Consider the following 21634-nt stretch of genomic DNA (forward strand, 5'->3'; position numbering starts at 1 on the left):
AAATGAAATGATATCATACTAATTCTAAAATTTTGAACAAGATGTCGCTAATGTTGACATTATTGACAAATGGCGAAGTGAAGTTGTGAAGTTAACCTTTGATTTTTCAATCTTTCTTTTCTGTCAACAAATTTTTTAAAGGGATATGGCGAACTGCCGGAGCCTTTTCGGTATATTAAGTACTCGACAGATTTGCGTATTCGTAGCCCCACAAGCCTCTAAAAACATTAGATATCTCCACAAGTGTCTGAATTGTAATGTCAGTACACTTACATTTGATTTGAACAAGCCTTCTCAAAAGGGTAAGTAATTACATCATTGTTGTTATTTCACACTGGCAGAGTTCAAAATTTGTGTCTGTTCTTTACTTAGGGCTTCTACTGGTCCCCTATACAACTACCTGAGTTGTAGGTCAAATATAATTTAAAGATAATCGAACATAACCTCAAATAAATTAGATTTTACTAGTCGTTAATGATCTACTTAAATGCTATAAGATTGTGCTTGTTTTAGATTTTTCTAGATCTTTTCGTACAAATTCGGCGTTGCTAAATACCAGGAGAGATTATTATGAAATATTAGGTGTTGGACGCAACGCCTCTCCTGCCGAAATAAAGAAAGCTTACTACAAATTAGCTAAAAAGTACCATCCAGATGTAAACAAGAACGATCCTGAAGCTCAGAAGAAGTTCCAAGAAGCTTCAGAAGCATATGAGGTGCTATTACTAAAACAAGTCATTTTTATCCATGTTTTTATCTGTTAAATTTTATGTTTTCAGATTTTAGCTGACGATGGTAAACGAAAACAATATGATACTTGGGGTGCTACATCGGATCAGATGGGTGGAATGGGCGGTAGGGGAGAGAGTACTGGTCAAGCGCATGGACCTCAAGGATTTAGGCAAGAAAAATAATATAATTTTTTTAAATAATAATTAATATTGAAGTTTTTAAACTTGTAGTCAGCATTGGCAGTATCAGTCAACTATAGATCCTGAAGAACTTTTTAGAAAGATATTTGGTACTGGTGGTTTTGGAAAGGGTTCTTCCTTTGAGGATTTTGCCGATAGCAGTTTTGGTTTTGGAGAAGCACAAGAGGTAACTCACTTATTAATATTAAGAGTATATTCTTTTTATGATATAGGAATAGAAAATCTTATGGTTATTTATGTAATATTAATACAGATTATATACATAGCTATTAGTTTATTATATACATATATATGTATAACTACTTTATTTTTCTCTGAATTGTAGGTAGTTCTTAGAGTAAGCTTTAGTCAAGCCGCAAGGGGAACTAATAAGGATGTTACTATAAACGTTGTTGATACTTGTCCAAAATGTAAAGGAAGTCGATGTGAGCTTGGTACAAAGGCTACAAAATGTACTTTTTGTAATGGTAAATATTCTAAATATATTTGTTTTTAAAATTTTTAATAATCTACTTATTTTTTATTAACAGGAACTGGCATGGAAAGTATCACAACTGGTCCGTTTATAATGAGGTCTACCTGTAGATATTGCCAAGGAACTAGAATGTATATTAAGCATAAGTGTGTAGAGTGTGAAGGCAAAGGTTCCACTGTGCAAAGAAAGACAATTACAATTCCTGTACCAGCAGGTGAGTATTTTATAGTTTCTTTAGGTACCATACATACAATCAAGAAAAAAGGCGTCGCAGTGGCCTTTGAAATGCTTATAAATGAGGATTTCTTTGGAGCTAACCATTATATGTCATTTCATTCACACAAATAAATTTAGAAGAAATTATTTATGTAAAATTAGTACAACTATAAGTATACATAGTAAATTTTATAGTGATATTTAATTTTTTTACTAAATTTAGGGTGGGCATTGTTGGTTAGAAAAATACATATAAAGAAATGAAATTTCTCTCTAAACTGGGATTTCTGCACAAAATAAAATAAATAATATCAATGAAAAGACCTTATACAGGGTGTTTCAAAAATCATGTGCAATCACAAAATCAGTGGCGTACATACTTTTTTAAAAAAAAATATTCCAGTGATAACCCATATGCACGTCCCCGTTGAATATGCGACACAAAAATACCAAAAGTGTATTATTTTTAATATTTTTTCTAAATTATACCTTATGATCGAATAAAAACGGCGTCAAAGACGGCTGAGTAATGACAATCGATAATAATTTTGGCGAGGTCAATATCTAGATGTCATTTATTAAAAACTGACATAAAACTTGTCAAAAATGAACATTAATTATAGGAAGGGGGGATATAGCAGATTTGTCGCAGTCGACCGGTCGACCCAATCAGTACCTCTGTCGTTGTAGGGAGAGGTGTCATCATGCGTTCGTTCAGCTTCACGATTTCATTATGTCTCTTGATACTTTATTTGTTTATTTATTAACGAGTCGCTGTAATTTTCCCTATTGCTTGAAGATTTTTAAGTGCAAGTTCGAAACACTTGCATTTTTGGTAAAAATAAGTGGAGTTGGTGTTCGACAGTGGTCGCGCTATTAGAACTCTAATTTTAAAAATTGATATCTCGAGATCTATTAGAAATAATTGATTGTAGTTTTTTCAAAAACTTTCTTAATATGTCTGCTATGTTTTCTTCGCAGACAGTATGTGAAAATCTTTATAAATAATAAAGTTACACAATTGCTGAAAATTGCTATGCACTAAAAGTAAATGGATGGGTTGTTTAAAATTTTTGAATGGAAAAAAACAACCTTATCGAATTTTTCTTATTTAAACATATTGTAAAAGACACGATTTTCAAAATAAAATAAAAAAAGTTTTAATATCTAAAGTGCTTCTTAAGTTCTTAAGTTATGGCGTGTATTGTGTTAAAAAGTTGAGTTTTTAAATTATCGCGATTACTGACGTTTTCTCGTTATAAAAAAATGGACACCCTAACGATATTCTTATAATTCCATTTTCAGATGCTCAGAATCATATCTAATGATTTTATGTAGTTATCTTTTAGAAAAAAAATCTTTTAAAAATAAGCAGTTTGCGATCGTCATTTTACTTTACCTGATAGCTATTATATTATATATTTCTCTCACTCCGACTTAATAAGATCTCTATGCGATTTACTTCCACACATGTAAATATAATAATATAATAGCTCCCGTGTATAGCGTTTAATGCCTTGGGAGTAGCAAGGTACAGCTTGCCATACTAGAGCCGTTTGGTATAGAATAGAATATAATAGAATAAGTGGGAGGGGGGTTAATCTCTGCGACCTTAGAGATCTATTGTGTCCCCCTTTCTTGAGTTATAACTCATCATACAGTCCCAGGACTTCATACGGAGACCCGTGTCCCTCACAGTCGAGGAGCTACGACCCAGGCCGGGTAGACGAAACGGTAGCTTGTGTCGCCTGTTGGGTTTAGAGGTAGGAGGTAGGCTCCCGACCCTTGGAGGAGGTGGTAGCTTGTATGCCACTTGCGGAGGATGGTCTCACGCAAGTGTCAGACTTGTGCCACTTTTCTCTCCTGTAGTTCTCTTTGGGTTTGGCCCCTTGGAACTTTCATTGTTACTGTTCCCAGTGTCGCTAGGGAGTTTCCCCACAGCTTCACCGGTGATGTTTTTATTACTATTATTACCAGATCTCATAGTGTTCCTATGAGTCGCTAGGGACAGTCGGTCCACTTCTACAGAGCCCCGCATGTAGAAGGTAAGGGGTAAAATACAATGGGGTGCCCCCCGGTGCCCCAAGGTTGAGGCTGTCCGTAGCCCCGCCCGGTATCGTTATATGTCTTGGTGCAATTCCCTGGCCACGACACTACAGTCAGGGACAAGCCGTTCGGTATACAAGGAAGGTAATGTGGTTAGCACTACGCTTCAACCGCCTATTATTACCTCAGGATTATGAATCCCAAGTACTCATTTAAGGCTGAGTCGACCTAGGTACCCAAATTATTTATATTTTAATAAAAATAGTCGGCTGATGAAATGCCGGGTGTGGGATTCGAACCCACTACCTTCAGATTGGTAGACGAGAGCCTTAGAGATCTCTACGCCACCGGGCACCTTCCTTAATAAGATCTCTACGCGATTTACTTCCACACATGTAAATACTGACCCAAAATTAACAGTTGCCAGTACGGTATACATTATACACAATATAAAAATAGATTTCAATCTTCTTAAGGCCAAAGGCAGTAAAGAGAACGAGTAAAGAGTAAGAAGAGTACGAGGCAAGTAGTGACGTCTTGACCTAGCCAAAATTATTACCGATTGTTGTTCTCGAGCCTTCTACGACGTCGTTTTTTTTTTCGATCGTATGGTATATAGCGTAAAATATTTAAAATAAAGTTGGTATATAGAATTGGTCGAAACGTTGTGTTAGATATGTTTTCTTGTGGTCGCCAAGACAAAAATAATTATCCATGATCATTTTACGAACTACCATGACACTGTTTTATTTTTCTATCATACAATATTTCTTCTTGTAAAACCATTTTTTAATTATTAGGAATCGAAGATGGACAGACTGTAAGAATGTCAGTAGGCAACAAAGAACTTTTTGTCACATTTAGAGTTGACAAATCTGACTATTTTAAAAGAGACGGCCCTGATGTACACACCGAAGCTGATATTTCAATTGCCCAGTCTTTGTTAGGTGGTAGCATTAAAATTCAAGGATTATATGAAGATCACGTCATACAGGTAAAATATTTTTACTAAAAAATTGGCGCCGGGAGGCACGTATAGCCGCCCATACTAAAATATGTTAATAAAAAGTTGATAGGCAGTTCTAAAGTAAAGGAATTTTTCCAATTTTTTTTTATCTCAAAAACTGCGACTTTGACTGATTTTGATGTTATTTTGTTGCAAATATTATTCCTAATCTTAAATTGAAAACCGCGTTTCGCTAGCTACTGTAATTTTGGAGTTACGATTTTTTAAAATTTTTAACCCCCTCCCATAAAAACAATTAAAATACATGTAGGTAGGCCCCCTACAAATAGGAATCATATTGAAGTGAAAATTAAATTTCTCGTGTGAAAAAACTCCTAAACACCAATTTTCATCCAAATATTGACATTAGTTCAGAAATTATTTGGAAAAAATCGAAATAAAAATGAAACTTCTACACCCTGTATCTCCGAAACTAAGCATTTTACTTTAACTTTTTTACTTATTTTTACAGTTCGGACCACCCTGTATATTTTTCTATTTTTTCAATATTAGATTAAACCTGGCACTTCATCGCATACCAGAATCAGGCTAAGCGGCAAAGGCATGAAGAAAGTGAACGGTTATGGTCACGGTGATCACTATGTGACGCTAAAAATTAAGGCTCCAACTAGGCTCAACGAGAAACAGAAGGCTCTTATGCAAGCTTACGCTGAACTGGAAGACGACACTCCCGGGCAAATTTTAGGTGTTAGCTATAAAAAAGATGGTAAGTAAGTGTATGTTATTGGTTGATATACAGGGTCACGTATAAAGCCCCCATCATATGGATTTTTTTAAATAATTTTAGGTGAAACTAGGTTGACTTTGAGGTGATAGTTTTTGTCTTAAATTGTACTAATGTGGGTTAAATTTCTGTCAAATTTGACATTTAAAGATGTGAATTTATTGGTTGAATTTTAAGATTATTTTTTTAAGTTGTTTCTTTTTTATTTTTTCATAAGTATACATAAATTTTTCGCCATCTAGGTGAAATATTTTTTTTTCGTTTTTTTAACCAATAGCAGCCATTTCTCGAGGTAGAAGCTAAAATAACTGTTGGTAGTGTGTTTGTCTGTCAAATATCTATCTAGTGGTCATAGTTTTAAAGAAAAAATAAATTTAGTAGTTGAAAAAATCTTAAATCATTTCATCCCATTTCTGTATGTTTTTCGAAAACTACTATTTTTTTTTAAACCTGGTTATACAATATCGGCACAGGACATTATAGCATTAACTCCTATAATACCAAAGACAAAGTGCTACCGCGTGACGTCATCGACCGTCGGCCTACGAGTTCTAAATGGTTCTAAGGGGTTTTGTGTTGTTTTTTATGTTTGAAGTCGATTTATACGATTTAGGTATAGCTTTAGGGATTAATGTAATAATAAATCTAAACATATAATAACAGCAAGGATCTATAAAAAAACACAAACAATTTAAATGGTAGTTAAGTACGTAAGCAGGTATAGGTAATAAATATATATGTACGTGCACTTAACTGTTCGAAATACACTAGGTAGAATCTAAATTTAAGAATGCTTATTTTTGGAATTCTCAGACAGCAAGATACCATAACATTAATAAATTATATTTAGTAAGGCATCATGCAATTCATGATTGAATTTTTCGAATCAAATTTTGATTTTCCGAAGTTTGCATCTATAGTAGTTAGCTAACTCTATACTCTATACATTGATTTTAAGTAGGTTTTGATTTTTTTCTTATTACCCTTACCTAAGCGGTCATTTTTTTACCACAGTAGTTTTTAATTAGTGTATTGGAAATACAACTCAGTAAAATATGAAGAATGGTTTTTACAGAGTGAGTATGGCAACCAAAGCAAGTAAAATTGAACAAAAAACCATAGTGCTGGTAGAATATCTATAGCGTTCTTTTGCTAATGTTCACAATTTTAGTTGATCAGAAATAAATTCAATTCCTTGTGACAAATTTTCATCCTCTATTTTTAGGTTTTTAGGTAAATTGGATATAAAGTTCTTGATACAATTCAAACAATTGTATCAAGTAAATTTCCTATTTCGTCCAAATTACTGGAAAAAAAAGGAGTCTTTATATTATTTACTTCTGAAGTTATTACCTGACCATATAAATATGTATTTACTTTTAAGTTATCGGCAATTACAACAGCCCAAGTAATTGTAGGCCCCGGAGTGTATTCTACTTTGAATATGGATAAGCCATTCTCGTTAGTAATGAAAAACCAACCAAGTTAAATTAAAAGACTGAAATAATGGTTTAAGTTCCTCAAAAGTTGTAAAACTCGTAAGTTTCATATGTGTTAAATCTTCTTGTTTGCTTTGTTCAATTGCTTGCTGAAAACGAATTTGATTTAATTCGTTAAATTTTTCGTCTTTGCTTTTCCGATATGATATCTTTTTTGATAAATATTTGGGGCAATTCGGAAATTTACTTGGTACGCTAGTTTCTTTTAATCGAGGCATTAACTAAATTAACTGAAACGATCTCACCGGTTTTTGTATCCTGTTGGGAAATTTCACAAATAAAATCCTCCTTTTCAAAATGGCACTCACCATCTCAAAAACCAGATTATTGTTATTTGGCCCAAATTTTTGCGAGGAATTGCAGTTAACCATTTTTTGCGAAGTTTTTTGTCTCTGGGAAACCGAAACACCCGCAATTTTGTACCGCTAGCATAAAATTAACCTGGGACACAATTATGGAACAACATATAAAACACTACAAACACTACACTATCTAAATTTGTTAAAAGTACAAAAAAGACATCAAATAGTCCGTTCAATAATAGCTAATCGATAAAATCGAGCGAATTCATTGACCTAACAAAAACAAACGCGGCGTCTATCTAGACAAGGAAAGAGAGTCTCTCTTTCCTTCTCTAAGGACAAAATACTCGGAAGCTGAACCGCGCAACCGCGGTTTACGTCAAACTCAGCTGATCTTTACCGCTGATGGACTTTTATAAATAGCAGAGTAAATTATGGTCCTATTTAAAAACAAAGTTAAAAACTCATCAGCATTTCTGTATTTTTAAATCATACAAAAAATACTCATTAAGGTCAAATAATTATTCATAATGTTCAAAATTCCCGCAAAGCGCTTCTCGCCGAACAAAACCGAACTCTCCGTGTAGGATCCGAATGCTTCCGAGGTTTTCGTGATTGCGGTTGCGCGTTTCAGCTTTCGAGTATTTCGTAGTTAAACAAGGAAAGAGAGACGTTCTTTCTTTGTCTTGCCGAATTCGTGTTAGAATCGCTAGGCCCACAGACCGTGACGTTAGCATCATTTTTAATTTTAGCACTTTGTCTTTTTTGTAGGAGTTAATGATTATAGGCCAGTAAGCGAGGGTTTTAGGGTCCGAATTCTGAACACCTGCACCGATTGGCGTGAAATTTTAACACTGAATAGAGATATATGTAAGAAACAAAAGTTACATAGTGGCGATGTGCGCTTTCACCCCTTCTCGTGGGGAAGTGCCACCCCTTCTCGGGGGGAAAAATAAATCACCCATTTTAATTGCAAAAATCAATAAAGGGATGAATTCTAAGCAAAAAATGTTCTATAACATTTTTTCAGAAAATTAATATTTTCTTAGTTATTTAGGATTGAAAATGTTGATTTTTCATCTAAAAACTGCATATTTTGCAATTTTTTATAAATAACTCGAAAACCTTGCGTTTTATCGCAAAACCTATATAAGGCAAAAATGTAGCTTTTGGAATAACTAAACAACTCGTTTTTTCTTGATTACCGTAGGTGTAATAATAGCCGAGTTATCACTCTGTAAATGTGATTTTTTCGAAAACTAAATTGCAACCTTTTACCGTAAAATCTTTTCAAAGAAAATGAATATGATCGAAAATGAATCGATTCGTTATTCCAAAAACTTCATTTTTGCTTTATATGAGTTTTGCGATAAAACGGAAGGTTTCGCTATTATGTAACTTTGTTTCTCTTACATATATCTCTATTCACTGTTAAAATTTCACATCAATCGGTGCGGGTGTCAAGAATTCGGAGGTAATGCCTTATTTTTAGCCTGGCTTGCTGGCCTAATATAGTAAATCCCATGTTTTAAGGGTGTAGTTTATTGCCTCCCCTATTGATTTTAGAATAAACTTTTAATGGACTTTTTTAAAGTACTGGAATAGATCAGGCTACCCTGTCAACTTTGAAACTCTTCCACTAAGCCGTTTTTAAATTACTTGAAAAAAATTACATTGCTAGGTTTTCGTAACGTTGAAGTCTAAAACATTTTTTTTTGCCATGAAATATTCAATTAAAGAGAAAATCGCCATGATTAAATGATACTCTGGCGGAAGTAGCTTTCCATCAAATAAAAATTTGATCGACGTTGCTCGTTCAATGTCGTACACTTTAAATCACTGATGGTTCTGTGGTACTTTTTTAAGGACCTAATTTTTCAAATAACTTAAAGAGGGCTTAGCAAAACAGTTTCAAAGTTGATAGTTAGCCTGATCTAATCCAGTACTTTAAAAAGTTTCATTAAAAATTTCTTAACTTAGCGTAAACCCGGTATAAGCCCAACAATAGTAGGACTAGAATAAGATTGTTATGTGGTTATATACTGTTAAAAATAACCTTGTATAATTTACTGAATTATTACGCTTTATTTAGAACCTCGCAATTCACAATGTCTAAAAAAGACAATTAAAATTAATAGAAAATCCTAGCAAGAACTTGCTGTAGTCAGTGGTATCCATAAGGAAAGCCTAATAATTTACTTATAAAACAATAAACTTTTTAGTTCTAACTACAATTTCTCCTGACGGATGATAATAAAAAGCCAGAATGACATTCCTCGCAAATTTTGAAGTATAATTATTAGTGGAAAAGTAAAAAGTTTGTCGTCTTTTTTTACCGCTTCATTCAGAACCTCGCAATTAGTGGTTTCAATTCGCGTAGACAAAAAATATACAAATATTTTTTTTATTTGTATATTTTTTGTGCTTTTGTTTGTTTTGTAAATGCTTTGTCGATGAAGCTATTTTGGCTTTTTGTACAATAAAGCGTTATTTATTATTTATTTATTCCCAAGTAGCAAATTTTATTTTATAAAGGCTGTATAAACAGCTATGTGATAATTTTTATAGGATACATCAATTCATATAACGTGCTATATGACCGTAATATGATAGCTTTACAACCAAAAAAGGCCCATTTTTATACAACCGTTTAGTAGTATAGAAGTTCTATAAAAAGGGTATACAACTCTTATGCAACTATTTTACATAGCGTTATATATCTATTATAAAACTAGTTTTATTGTGTATTACGTGGTCACATCTAAGAAACAGAACAATAAAAACATTTGATCATTTAGCGAGGTAAAAGAGTATTTTATTTTTTACCGATGAATATTAGGAGCAAATTATATTTTAAGCGTGTCGTAAAATGAATCTAGAGGATGTGGATTGTTAAAAAGGAGACTTTACTCGACGGTGAAAATGGCGGGTAGAGCCAAAAGGTACAACAAATATGTAATATAAAAAATCATTAATAGGGTTTGAAAAGTAGGGAAAATTTTTGTTGCGCCGAAAATTTTACTGGTAGATTAGGTATGTATTTGGCAAAAAATTAAAGCGCTTTAATTTCGATTTAGGTTTACGTATAAATTTAAACAATAAAATAAAATAAAATTTTCAAAAATTCTTGTTTTTAATTTAATTAAACAGTTTATTACTGTATGTGGGAATCTTATCACAAAATAGTTCTCAAAAAAAACATTTTACAATTTATTTTGATGTTTTTAATTTTGCTTCATATAATGGCGGCCATAGGCCATACAAAAATTCTGCCTTAAACATGGCGAATTATAATGCAACCATTTTATTATAAATGAATCCCTTAAATAAGTCTTTGTGGTAAAATAAAACGGTATAAGATAAATATCTATCATTACGCAGAATTTCCAGGCACTATAGAATATTTTGGACATATTGAGATTTGTGACAAATAGATGTTGCCAAATCTCATTTGATTAGTATTTAAACTAACAAACGTGATCAGATTTTCATGGATTCATGCACGCAATGCATTTCATGCGTGCCCGACGAGTGAGCGGTAACCTAAGGACTTGGAAAAACAACAACAAAACAATACAAACATTACTACAGTAAAACTTTTACATCAAATTGGCAACCATGCTTTGAACAAGCCAGACAACCCGAGAGATTTTGGCTTTTGAGAACCCAGGGAATTCTCGGGATTATTTGCCGTAATTTCGAGGAGCTTTTTCTTACATGCTCTTTATAACTACCACTGCGTTTGTTAACTTTTTTCCAACTTTGTCCAGAATTCATAATAGCTGTGATTGATTATACTCGTACCTAGATATTACTTTTGCAACAACAACAATAACAAAATAAATAACTAGGTATATCATTTAATTTAAAATGAGGTTATATTATACATTACCAGTTTTATAATGCAGATATTATAGCGAATTTATTTTGTTAATCACAATTTTATCATATATAGCTATATAACTGTGTTGTTTGTATATAGCTATATAACGGTGTTGTATACAGCACCGTAGTTTAACGCAATAAAACATTCTATCATACAACGTAATACAACTTTAATAAGACACGTTTAAGTAACTATTATATGATCTTGTGACTACTAGTTATATGAATATTATAGAACTCTTACATGGTGGGTATAAGAGTCTAATAAAATAATATGTTTGTTATCATATAGCATTGTCTTATTAAGTATTATATCATACTAAAAGAAATTATCGTTTAATGCGTTATAGGATACGTTGTAAAAACCACTAGAAAATAGTTTAATATGACAACTTTTATTAAAAAACAGAATGGTCGAAACCAAACGCTTAATAAAATGAAGCAGTCCTTAAGACAACGCTATTCGACTGTTATAAAATAATTCAGTCATTTTAGAATTTCTTTTTGCTACTTGGGTTATTATAGACCTTTGTTCCTTTAATTTCGATGTAAGCATTCAGAACGTCAATATTAGTGGTAGACATTTTCAGTTAGTAGAAAAAGTTGACAAACCTTTAACTTTTCCATTAATTATTATACTTCAAAATTTGCGATAAATGTCATTTTGGTCTTTGTTTATGGTTAGAAATCGAAAGTTGATTGTTTATAAGCTATATATTAGGCTTTCTCTACGGATACAACTGACTAGCGCAAGCTGTTGCTAGGATATTCTATTAATTTTAATTGTGTTTTTTAAATATTGCGAATGATCGTAAACTAAAAAGTTTAAAGTGTAATTGAAACCATTAATTTATTCCACTAATTGCGAGGTTCTGAAAGAAGCTTACTAATTGAAAATTACTACCATTAAGTTTGATGTTCTGAATGCTTATATTGAAAGTAGAGGAACAAACTTCTACGCTAACTGAAACCTCTAATTTATTTCACTAATTACGAGGTTCTGAATGAAGCTTTATTCCTGAAAATGCCTCATATAGATCTTCTGACTGTTTGCATTGTAAAATAGAAATTAGAGCATTGGAAATATAAAAATTAATTTTATTTAGGCATATCGACAATAAAGTGCACGGAATAGTATATTGTTTTATTAGGAGTAAAAATGATACTTTTTATGACGAGGCTGTATGTTTGACAGTTTGACAGACGCTACAAGCGAGGTACAAAAAGTACATTTTTACTCAGAATAGAACATGCAATTTTTTTCAAACGTCACAAATAATTTTTTAAACAATTTTTTGAACGTTGCAAGTAATATAAAAAAGTAATACCTTTTAAGTAATTATATATCGAGCAACACTCGTACATACACTCGTTGAATTTGACACTTAAGCTACACGCACACTGGTGCGATCACGGCCGCGATCACGATCACGATCAGGGCAGCGATAACATGAGCGATCATTCTAGCACACACCAACGCGTTCACGTTCACGGCCGTACCTATATGTACTGCGCCATCCTGTAAGTATACATAGATACAAATTAAAAATGTGAATTATATATACCGGAAAAAAATCATTCTTAAATATTTACCTACAATATTTAAACTTAAACAATAAAAATGTATACATTTGTACTATCCAATCCAATTGCAACTTCAATTTTGTCTCAAACTTTTTATTTTTAATTCTATTATTTTTATAACTTGGATCGGATAAATCATATATAATTTGGTGTATTTTTACAGCCTTAGTTAGCTACTCTCTGTTAACTCCATTTCTAAATTGCAACAAGAAAAAACACACAAAATAACGGAAAATTCCTATCAGTTGGGTCGCGATCACGCGATCAAACTCGACAAGTTGAATCTGATCGCCACCGCAGAATAGAACGCCGCCAGGCCGGTTCGTCTCCAAAACTCGATCGCGCCAATGTGAAACGGCCCATATGTATTCTTCAGCAACTTTTGGCCGCGGCCGCGTTGAGATCGTGATCGCGGTCGTGATCGCACCAGTGTGCGTACAGCTTTAATGTCTGTAGACATTTGAATTTTTTATATTTTTTTTTCACAGTTTCGGTCCTTTGTCTCTGTCTAAAACATACATTTAACATTTTTCTCACAAAACATAAATCAGAAAATTGACTAAAACCACTTTTTCTTTGACAGGGACTAAAGGACCAAACGATATGCCCTATTCCGGTTCCGAAGCTCAATCCAGTCAGTCAGAAGAGAAAGAGGGATTTCTTAAAAGGATAAAGAACGCGATATTCGGCTAAAATACGTAGATTTTTTTAAATAAACGATAATTTTAGGCAAAAATTGTGATTATTTTTTGCGCGAATCGTGATATAAAACTAGGAACTATGGTATAATCTTGAAGATTATATTTTTGTTGAATGTTGTCTGTATTATAAGAAATATATAACTTATTTCAATTTTAGAGGCCTTTACTTTTGCTTTTTTTATTTTTGTAAACCCGCCTTGACATTCCAAATCTTTGTGGTTTGTATTTAACAAATATATCATAAGACTATATATTGCTAGTGAGGAACAGAAATTAAAGCCAAATTTTTGAGATGGAGGTATACAAAATCCAGATATGGTAATCGCAAAACAATTTCCGATGCACGTGATCAACTTTGAGTGACAAGCGATGGCGACAACGCTGCCAGATTGTGATGGATTTATGAGATGAATCTTAATTTAAAAGTGACGAACAATATATTTATTATACCATTTTTAAAAGATTTTTACGTTTTATTTTTAATTTACTAATACTTTAGTAATTAATTGATTTATTTGTTTTATAGCTTATTTTACTTGATACATATTGGCAAAAATTAGTCCATTATGAAGATTATTCTAAGCGTTATTATGGGTTATTTATTTATTTATTGATTGATGTACATCTTACAACTTCATAAGTGGTAATAACAAGAGGGCGCTATTAATGCACACTCTAATAATCACAGAATTTAATAAAAACTAACGTAGAAATAATGTAATAATGTGTAATGTGCTTATCAATCAAACTTACTTTTCTGACTTCAGTCAAGGACCTTTATTGTCACGTTCTCGTTCAAAATAGTTTATCAGGGAAGCTACAAGCTCTTTGCTTCGACTCAGGCCCGTTCCTGGGGTATCTGGCGCCTAGGTGCAGCATTCTTTGGTGCGCCCTTTTTATATTTAAATCAATTATATATTTTAATCTTAATCTCAAAAATTTAAAGAATTTATATTCTGCGACAAACGAGCAATATGTAATTGGAAATGTAAAAAAACTATTCTAAGTAAAGTATAAAAACATTTATTAATTAAAGAAAACAAACAAAAAATATTTAGTAACAAAAATAATACCCTAACGAAAAAAACTGACCCATTTTATATGAAATACATAAAAACAATAAACTAAAAATCGGAAATAATATGCATGTACTGATTTCTTTCGAAAATCGACAACTATGAAACTATGAACCCTTCCCGGACACAAACGGTACATTGTGAGACAGGAAATTGTAGAGAGAAACAAGCCCTATAACATAGGATACAACATTTTAATGAACAGTGCTTTCCATAAAATCAATAAAATGAAAAATATACGAAATAATATACATGTACTGATTTCTTTCGAAAATCGACAACTATGAAACTATGATCCCTTCCCCGACACAAACGGTACATTGTGAGACAGGAAATTGTAGAGAGAAACAAGTCCTATAACATAGGATACAACATTTTAATGAACAGTGCTTTCCATAAAATCAATAAAATGAAAAATAAATAGATGAGATCAATGTGTTGCCGACAGATTGCCATCCTATGATGTATGTTTAAGTGTTTGTTTATTAACAAGAAAGCGTATCGGTTTTTTGTTACAAAGTACTGATTGACACTTCGATTTTGCGCCTCCAAAATGTTGCGCCTACGTGCGTGCACGCACTGCACGCTCGCCAGGAACGGTCATGCTTCGACTGTTTAAATGCTTCGGCATATTTTCAACACACAAATTTTAAAAAATGCAATACAAGAAATCGAAAATTTTGTTCTTAAAAGAACTGTTTGTGCTTAAAAGTACAATTTTTTAAAAAAAAACTATGAAAATAGGCAAAAAAACGAGAATTACTCACAAAAATTCAACAACAACACAATATTATACAAAATAGTAACTGACATTAGGATAATTGTCAAATAATAATCGAAACGTTGCTGAAAACGGCGCAATGTGACCAACATAGCGATAATAAAATTCGGTTTAAACTAATGTTTGCAGCTTTAATCTGAATAATATATTTGTTACAATAATTTGCTCTATAAAGTAAAATGAAGAGCTGCTCGGTATCTTAAATTATACAACAAATTTAAGTATTTTTTGACAAATAACACAAGTTTACAAATTCGGGTCAACTTTTGGACCCGAGCAGATGAGAACGATTAATGACGTTATTTGATGCCCTGAAATCAGATCTTCAATCCGTTTGTCAAGATTGGCTCTAGTTTTCGAGTTCGCGCATGGCAGTAGCACTGCGCTCTTATAACGGCCCGGGTAGTTGACGCACGGTCAGTTGACGACGTTGATACCACTTGTAAACCTACAGGACGTTTTACTGCCACCTCTTCACATTAAACTTGGCCTTATTAAGAACTTTGTCAAAGCGCACAATCGCGAAGGACCGGCTTTCCAGTACTTAACCAAGTTGTTTCCAAAACTGTCATACGTAAAAATCAAAGAAGGAATATTTATCGGACATTATATTCGAAAACTAATGGCTGACGCAACGTTTACAAAATGTTTAACGCTTGATGAGGCAGCAGCATGGGCATCGTTTCAAAATGTTGTTCACAACATTCTCTGTAATCATAAATCACCGGATTACAAGCAAGTAATCGACAATTTGTTGGAAAATTACCACAAGATTGGAGCGCGAATGCCTCTCAAGATACATTTTCTGCATTCACATCTTGAGTTTTTTTCCACAAAACTTAGGCGACACTAGCGACGAGCAAGGAGAGCGGCTACACCAAGATCTAGCGAAAATCGAAAGGCGATACCAAGGATTTTGGGACGAAGGCATGATGAGCAATTACTGTTGGGCCCTAATCCGTGAAACAGATCCCAAGCAGTATAAGAGACTCAGTTCAACCTCTGTTCATTTCTGATTTATATTGTTTAATTCAATAAATGACCGTTAACGGTCAAAAATAGTAAAATAATGAATTTATTGAATATTTCGAAAACTAGAACCAATCTTAAAAAATGGACTGCTGATTTAGATTCAGCTCCAAAAATTATGTTAGAAATTGCTTTTAGTTGCTCAGGTCCAAAACCGTGTATACTTGTGTAATCATTTAGTCAGATTTATAGACTTGTCAATGTCAATGTCGATATGATTGATGACGTGCATCGGAAAATGTTTTGCTATTACAATAGGTCGGTCCTTTTCGTTCGACAGCTTTGAACTACGCAAGCGTGAAAAGTGCTTCGCGATTAGTTGATTTATTTTATGCTAACCAATAGAAGTAGTTTTCTGAGTTTCTATCTACCACCTAAATCAATTTAGCGTCTGACTGTTCTGAATCAGATCGTTATATTCGGCGCGTGCGCACGAAAATCCTGTTGAACCAAAAGGATAGACTTATGCAATATTGATATTCCTGTTTCTTTGGCTACACTTTCCACCCATTATGTAAATGCGGTACTAGCAATATAGTCTTTTAATTAGTCTAATATATTTGTATTTTTCTATGAACCTTTATTGATTTCAGGTAAGAAAGCGTTCGCTACATCGGGGAAACAAGACTTATTAGAAGCTATCAAGGTAGCTCTGGAAGGTAAGCACACCGCCTCTTCACCTTCTGTCACATCTACAAATTTAAATAACGACATTGATAAAAATAGGGGAAAGGAGGTAAAAGAGAAAAATAAAGAAAAAGCAGGAGACGAAAGTGATCTAGAAAACGAAAAATTAAGAAATCAAAATTAGGCCAAAAAAACGACCAGTTGTTCAAAGTCAAGTTTTAATATTTCCGCAAAAGGGTTATAAACATGTTAAGAATAAAATACAAGCTTTGACAGTGCAGATATATAGGTATATTATTATTGTAATATATTGTTATTCAGTTTTGTTCCTTTTAATTTTTGTTAACAATTTCTTTGGTAAAAACCATAGTAAATATAGTTTAATAATTTTTATTGTCCTTTTTAATTTTTATCATACATACAGGGTGGCCCAGTAGTACGAGGAAGTTGGCGTTGTTCACGAAGATATAAAAAGAGGTGTATCAAAAAATCATTACATTTTTGTGTTACAGAAAATGTAATGGTTCTTAAGTTTTTTTTAATTGCAAACCCTATTTTTCTGGACAGAATTGGATTCAATACAAAATTCTCTAATACAGTGCACATTTTATTTGTAGCACTATGCGGTGTTGCCGTGTTACCTCTTATTTACTGAAACTTTGGTTAAAAATGGGATAAGTATCTGAAAAGTGGAAACGCTGGCATAAATCTAACTTTATTAATACTTAGCTATATTTTACTAAAGACCAAGGATAACAGAACAAATCCATCAAGTAAAACTCACATACAGGGTGAGTCTTAAATAAGTGCAAATATTTTTAGGGGTAGTAGTATATTTCGACCCCAGGTATACGTCTATGAGTTTTTTTTCGCGAAAAAAAAACTGAAAATTTGGAATTTTTGAAAAAAAATGTTTGATTTTTACTTAAAAACATAATATCTTCATAATATGGCAACATAGATAGTAGAAAGATAAGAAAATCCAAAAAAGGTTCAGTGGTTCTCAAAATTTAAGCCAAATATATTTTTTCTTAATTTTCAAAATAAAATATATTGGTTATTTGCATAGACATCTAAATAAAGGGTTATTTCTATTTACTTGAAAAACGGTAAAGAGAAAATATATTTTTTTATCGATATCTACCAGCACAGAATATCTAGCTACGCAACAGAAAAATACTCGAAATGAAAGAGCTAAAATTGCACAAATAAAATACTAGATGGCGCGACAATATGATAATCAGAATATAATTTAATAATTTTCAACTTTCGGTTTTGGATCGACGTAGATCGACGGCACGTCGACGGCCTTGAAGCTCGGCTAAAAATGCACAGTTGCCAGATTCAAACAGACTTTAATTGGCCTCCCATTCTTTTTCTGGTGTATAATAATTCCTTTCTATTCTTCGTTTCTTGTTACAATTCTGGAATTCACTAGGACCTGCATTGCTATGCCCATATAAAGGTAACAGAAGTATAGGAACTTTGATGAAGTTTATATAACTATCGTTCACTGTTACGTCACACATTTTCGTACTCTTTCTTTCACGTGAATGCGGGATAAAATATGCTCTGTCAAACATAATTTAAATCCGTGTGTTACTAAAAGTTGTATGTGCGTCTAAAATTATAAATCAAGACACAACCAAAGGCGCAATTACGAATTTTGGAACGTACTTGTAATTTTCTAAACCATATATCTCAGACACACCCTAAATAGATATTAGTTAAATCACGATTTAACTAATATCTATTAGTTATTACGATTTAACTAATATCTAGCGTGTCAAGGGACAAACAATCGAACAAGTGACCTCAATAAAGTATTTAGGAGCTAACATCAATAGTCAGTGCGACCCGAAAAGAGAAATATTTTCAAGAATTGAGCAAGCGAGAAAAATCTTCGTGAGAATGAAATCATTTTTTACAAGAAGAGACCTCAGTGCGGATCTCAGAACTCGAATGGCCAGATGCTACGTCTTCTCTGTGTTACTCTATGGATGTGAGAGCTGGACACTGGATTCACAGACCGAGAAGAGAATAGAAGCCTTCGAAATGTATATATACAGAGGGATGCTGCAAATCTTATGGGTACAAAGGATCGCCAACAATGAAGTACTCCAGCGCATGCAGAAACAAAAAGAGATACTGAACACAATCAAGGAAAGAAAAATGCAATACCTGGGTCATGTGATGAGAGGTGGTAGATACGAAATACTGCGCCTTATAATAGAGGGCAAAGTGCAAGGGAAAAGATCAGTGGGAAGACGCCAGAACTCATGGGCAAAAGATTTGAGGAGATGGTTTGAACGCGGAAATCTGGTTGTCTGCGGAAGATGGTTGTCTGCGGAAATCTTCCGGGCTGCAGTTTCCAGAGCCACAATTGCCATTTGGATCGCCAATCTTCGGCAGGAGAGGGCGTGATAAGAAGAAGAAGAAATCACGATGACGTAACGTTGAACGATCGTTGTACAGGGTATCCCATTTTCGTGTATTTCATGGGGTTTCTCGTTTACGAATAAAGATACAAAGATTCGGTACTCACATCACTGTGCTACTTTACATTTTTTTTTAAATTAATGATACTAGATACAGATTTGTCCTAGCCCTCTTAGTTCCTGAAATACAGGACGAATAATAATAATAAATAACGCTTTATTATACAAAAAGCCAAAATATCTTCATCAACAAAGCATTTACAAAACAAACAAAAGCACAAAAAATGTACAAATAATAAAAACTATCATACAATACAAATCTTACAATTCAACAAAATTTACGTCATTAAAATTACAAATAGAACATACATGGGCCATTCAGAACACAAAAAAACGTATCAATAAAATTTTACAATAGGAAAATTGTAAATGGATATAATAATTTAAGAGATATAAAATATATTAAATACTAGACTTTTAACCAGTGTGTGAGATGATCAAAATTTTAAAAATCAAAATTGTTCATGTTTAAACATCAACAAAAAAGTCGTTTACCGCATATAGGGCTCTCTCCAGTAAGTAGGATTTCAGAGCTTTGCGAAATGCGGGAAAGAATGAAAGCGACTTGATATTCAAAGACAGATGATTGTACATTTTTTTGGCATTGTATAGTATTGAGCCTTTAACTAGTTCTGAGCTCGGGATTGTGAGATAAAGATCGTGCTCCGCATTCCTAAGTGGATAGTTGTGAGATGGCCTTTCGGGAATAGCAGATAACATGTGCTTGCGGATTAAGCAAACGGATTCAAAAATGAATAAAGAAGGAAGAGTCCGTATTTTGAAATTTTTAAAGAAATTCTGACAGTGAGTTTCGACTGTTCAGTCCCAATAAATATCGAACTGCTCTCTTTTGAAGTTTGAAAATATGATCAAATTTTGTTGCGAAGTAAGTACCCCAGAATGGAAGGGCATAACGAAGATGTGACTCAAAAAGGGAATAATAGGCTATTCTAAAGGTTGATAAGTTAAGTTCCTTAGAAACTGATCTTAGCGCAAAACAATAAGCAGCGCTTAGTTTTTTTGATAAAGCTTCGATGTGCAAGAGTTGTGTTTTAACGAGTTGTCTACAACAAGCCCTAAGAATTTCAAAGAGTCCACGACGTCAATAGTGGTATTTTTAAGTACAAAAGGTTGTATAGTACTTTTATGTGACAAAACTTTAGTTTTTGATCATATGCCTCAAATAGGAGATTAGAATTTGAAAATTTTGCCTTTGTATTTCGATTATCTTATAACTTATCGAAAAGGTGACTACTGAGTTCCGTAGAGACTCTAAGTGAAAAACTCTTTAGTATAGCATCTTTAGTTTCATAATGTATAACCCCATCTTTGTATCTCTACACATAAACGACAAAGCCCCATGAAACACTCGAAATTGGGACACCCTGTGCAGACTATAATAATTTTGGTAGATTCTTCTATTATTATTTTGTATAGGTAATGTTTTTTGAGAATTAATTTATGGTTTTATCAGAAATTCAATTTAATTTTAACCTAACAATTTCTCGACATTTTTTAAGAGAAGCACACTCCAAAAATCCATAAATCAGTTTGATTTAATATTATTTTTATTATCGAAATGCAAAATGCAAGTATTAGCCTTCTTATACATATACAAGGGTATTTAGTTAAATATATTAATTTATAGAGAGCCTTTTTACGAATTGAATATTGAAAATATTATAGATACTAATTTTTTAGATTTGTAGGTATTATAAGAAGTAGAAAATTTTTTGATATTTTGGTATATATTTTAGTCTTAATTTTTAATTTAAAAAAACCTACTAATTCTTGTAAATTCCTACTAATTTTTGCTACATACAATTTAATCTTTGTATACATATACCGGGTGCGTCTCAAAAGTGGCTCACCCCTAAAACTTTTTTATTTTTTCTAATAAAAAATCAAGATCTGGTATGTTAGTATATGACATAAATTAGGATTGATTGAAGTATTCAATTGTTTTCGGTCACTTCCTGTTTCATCGAAAATGACAACAACTTTTGATTTTTAAATGACACACTTGGTATTTTTTTACTTAATTCTATAGAAAATGACACTTTGAGTAGAATGACATATCATAAGTCAACTTTTGACGTTTTCTTATGTGGTTTATTTGAAATTGTAACATGCGGACCATAACGACAATTTGACTCGAAATACCTACCAAGCGTGTGGTACCAAATTATTTGTAAAAAATGCTTTTTCAAAAAAAATTGAGATATGATTAAA

The 21634-nt window shown here is 32.8% G+C and overlaps 1 protein-coding gene across 2 annotated transcripts; it reads left to right on the forward strand.

Annotated features, from left to right (window-relative positions):
* The first annotated feature begins 63 nt into the window (after positions 1-63).
* On the forward strand, positions 64-17226 carry LOC115888143 (protein tumorous imaginal discs, mitochondrial-like). 2 transcript variants are annotated; one of them, XM_030907738.1, is made up of 9 exons: positions 64-302; positions 514-716; positions 780-901; positions 963-1098; positions 1258-1399; positions 1463-1621; positions 4470-4663; positions 5189-5402; positions 16871-17226. In XM_030907738.1, exons 1-9 carry the CDS (start codon positions 146-148, stop codon positions 17086-17088), a joined length of 1545 nt encoding a protein of 514 aa, XP_030763598.1. In that variant the 5' UTR covers positions 64-145; the 3' UTR covers positions 17089-17226. The 2 variants fall into 2 exon arrangements, with proteins under 2 accessions (XP_030763598.1, XP_030763599.1); XM_030907739.1 differs by lacking the exon at positions 16871-17226 and adding an exon at positions 13274-13542.
* Positions 17227-21634: the final 4408 nt, after the last annotated feature.

The sequence above is a fragment of the Sitophilus oryzae genome, unplaced genomic scaffold (genome assembly GCF_002938485.1).
Source record: "Sitophilus oryzae breed Bouriz unplaced genomic scaffold, Soryzae_2.0 scaffold_684_pilon_pilon, whole genome shotgun sequence".
NCBI lineage: Eukaryota > Metazoa > Arthropoda > Insecta > Coleoptera > Curculionidae > Sitophilus > Sitophilus oryzae.

What these genes read in the sequence shown, in the direction of transcription:
- LOC115888143 (XM_030907738.1), top strand. Translation starts at nt 146, where the DNA reads ATGGCGAACTGCCGGAGCCTTTTCGGTATATTAAGTACTCGACAGATT. An exon ending in CATGGACCTCAAGGATTTAG is followed by an intron (nt 902 to 962) that starts GCAAGAAAAATA and finishes TTAAACTTGTAG; the next exon opens with TCAGCATTGGCAGTATCAGT. An exon ending in TACAATTCCTGTACCAGCAG is followed by an intron (nt 1,622 to 4,469) that starts GTGAGTATTTTA and finishes TTTAATTATTAG; the next exon opens with GAATCGAAGATGGACAGACT.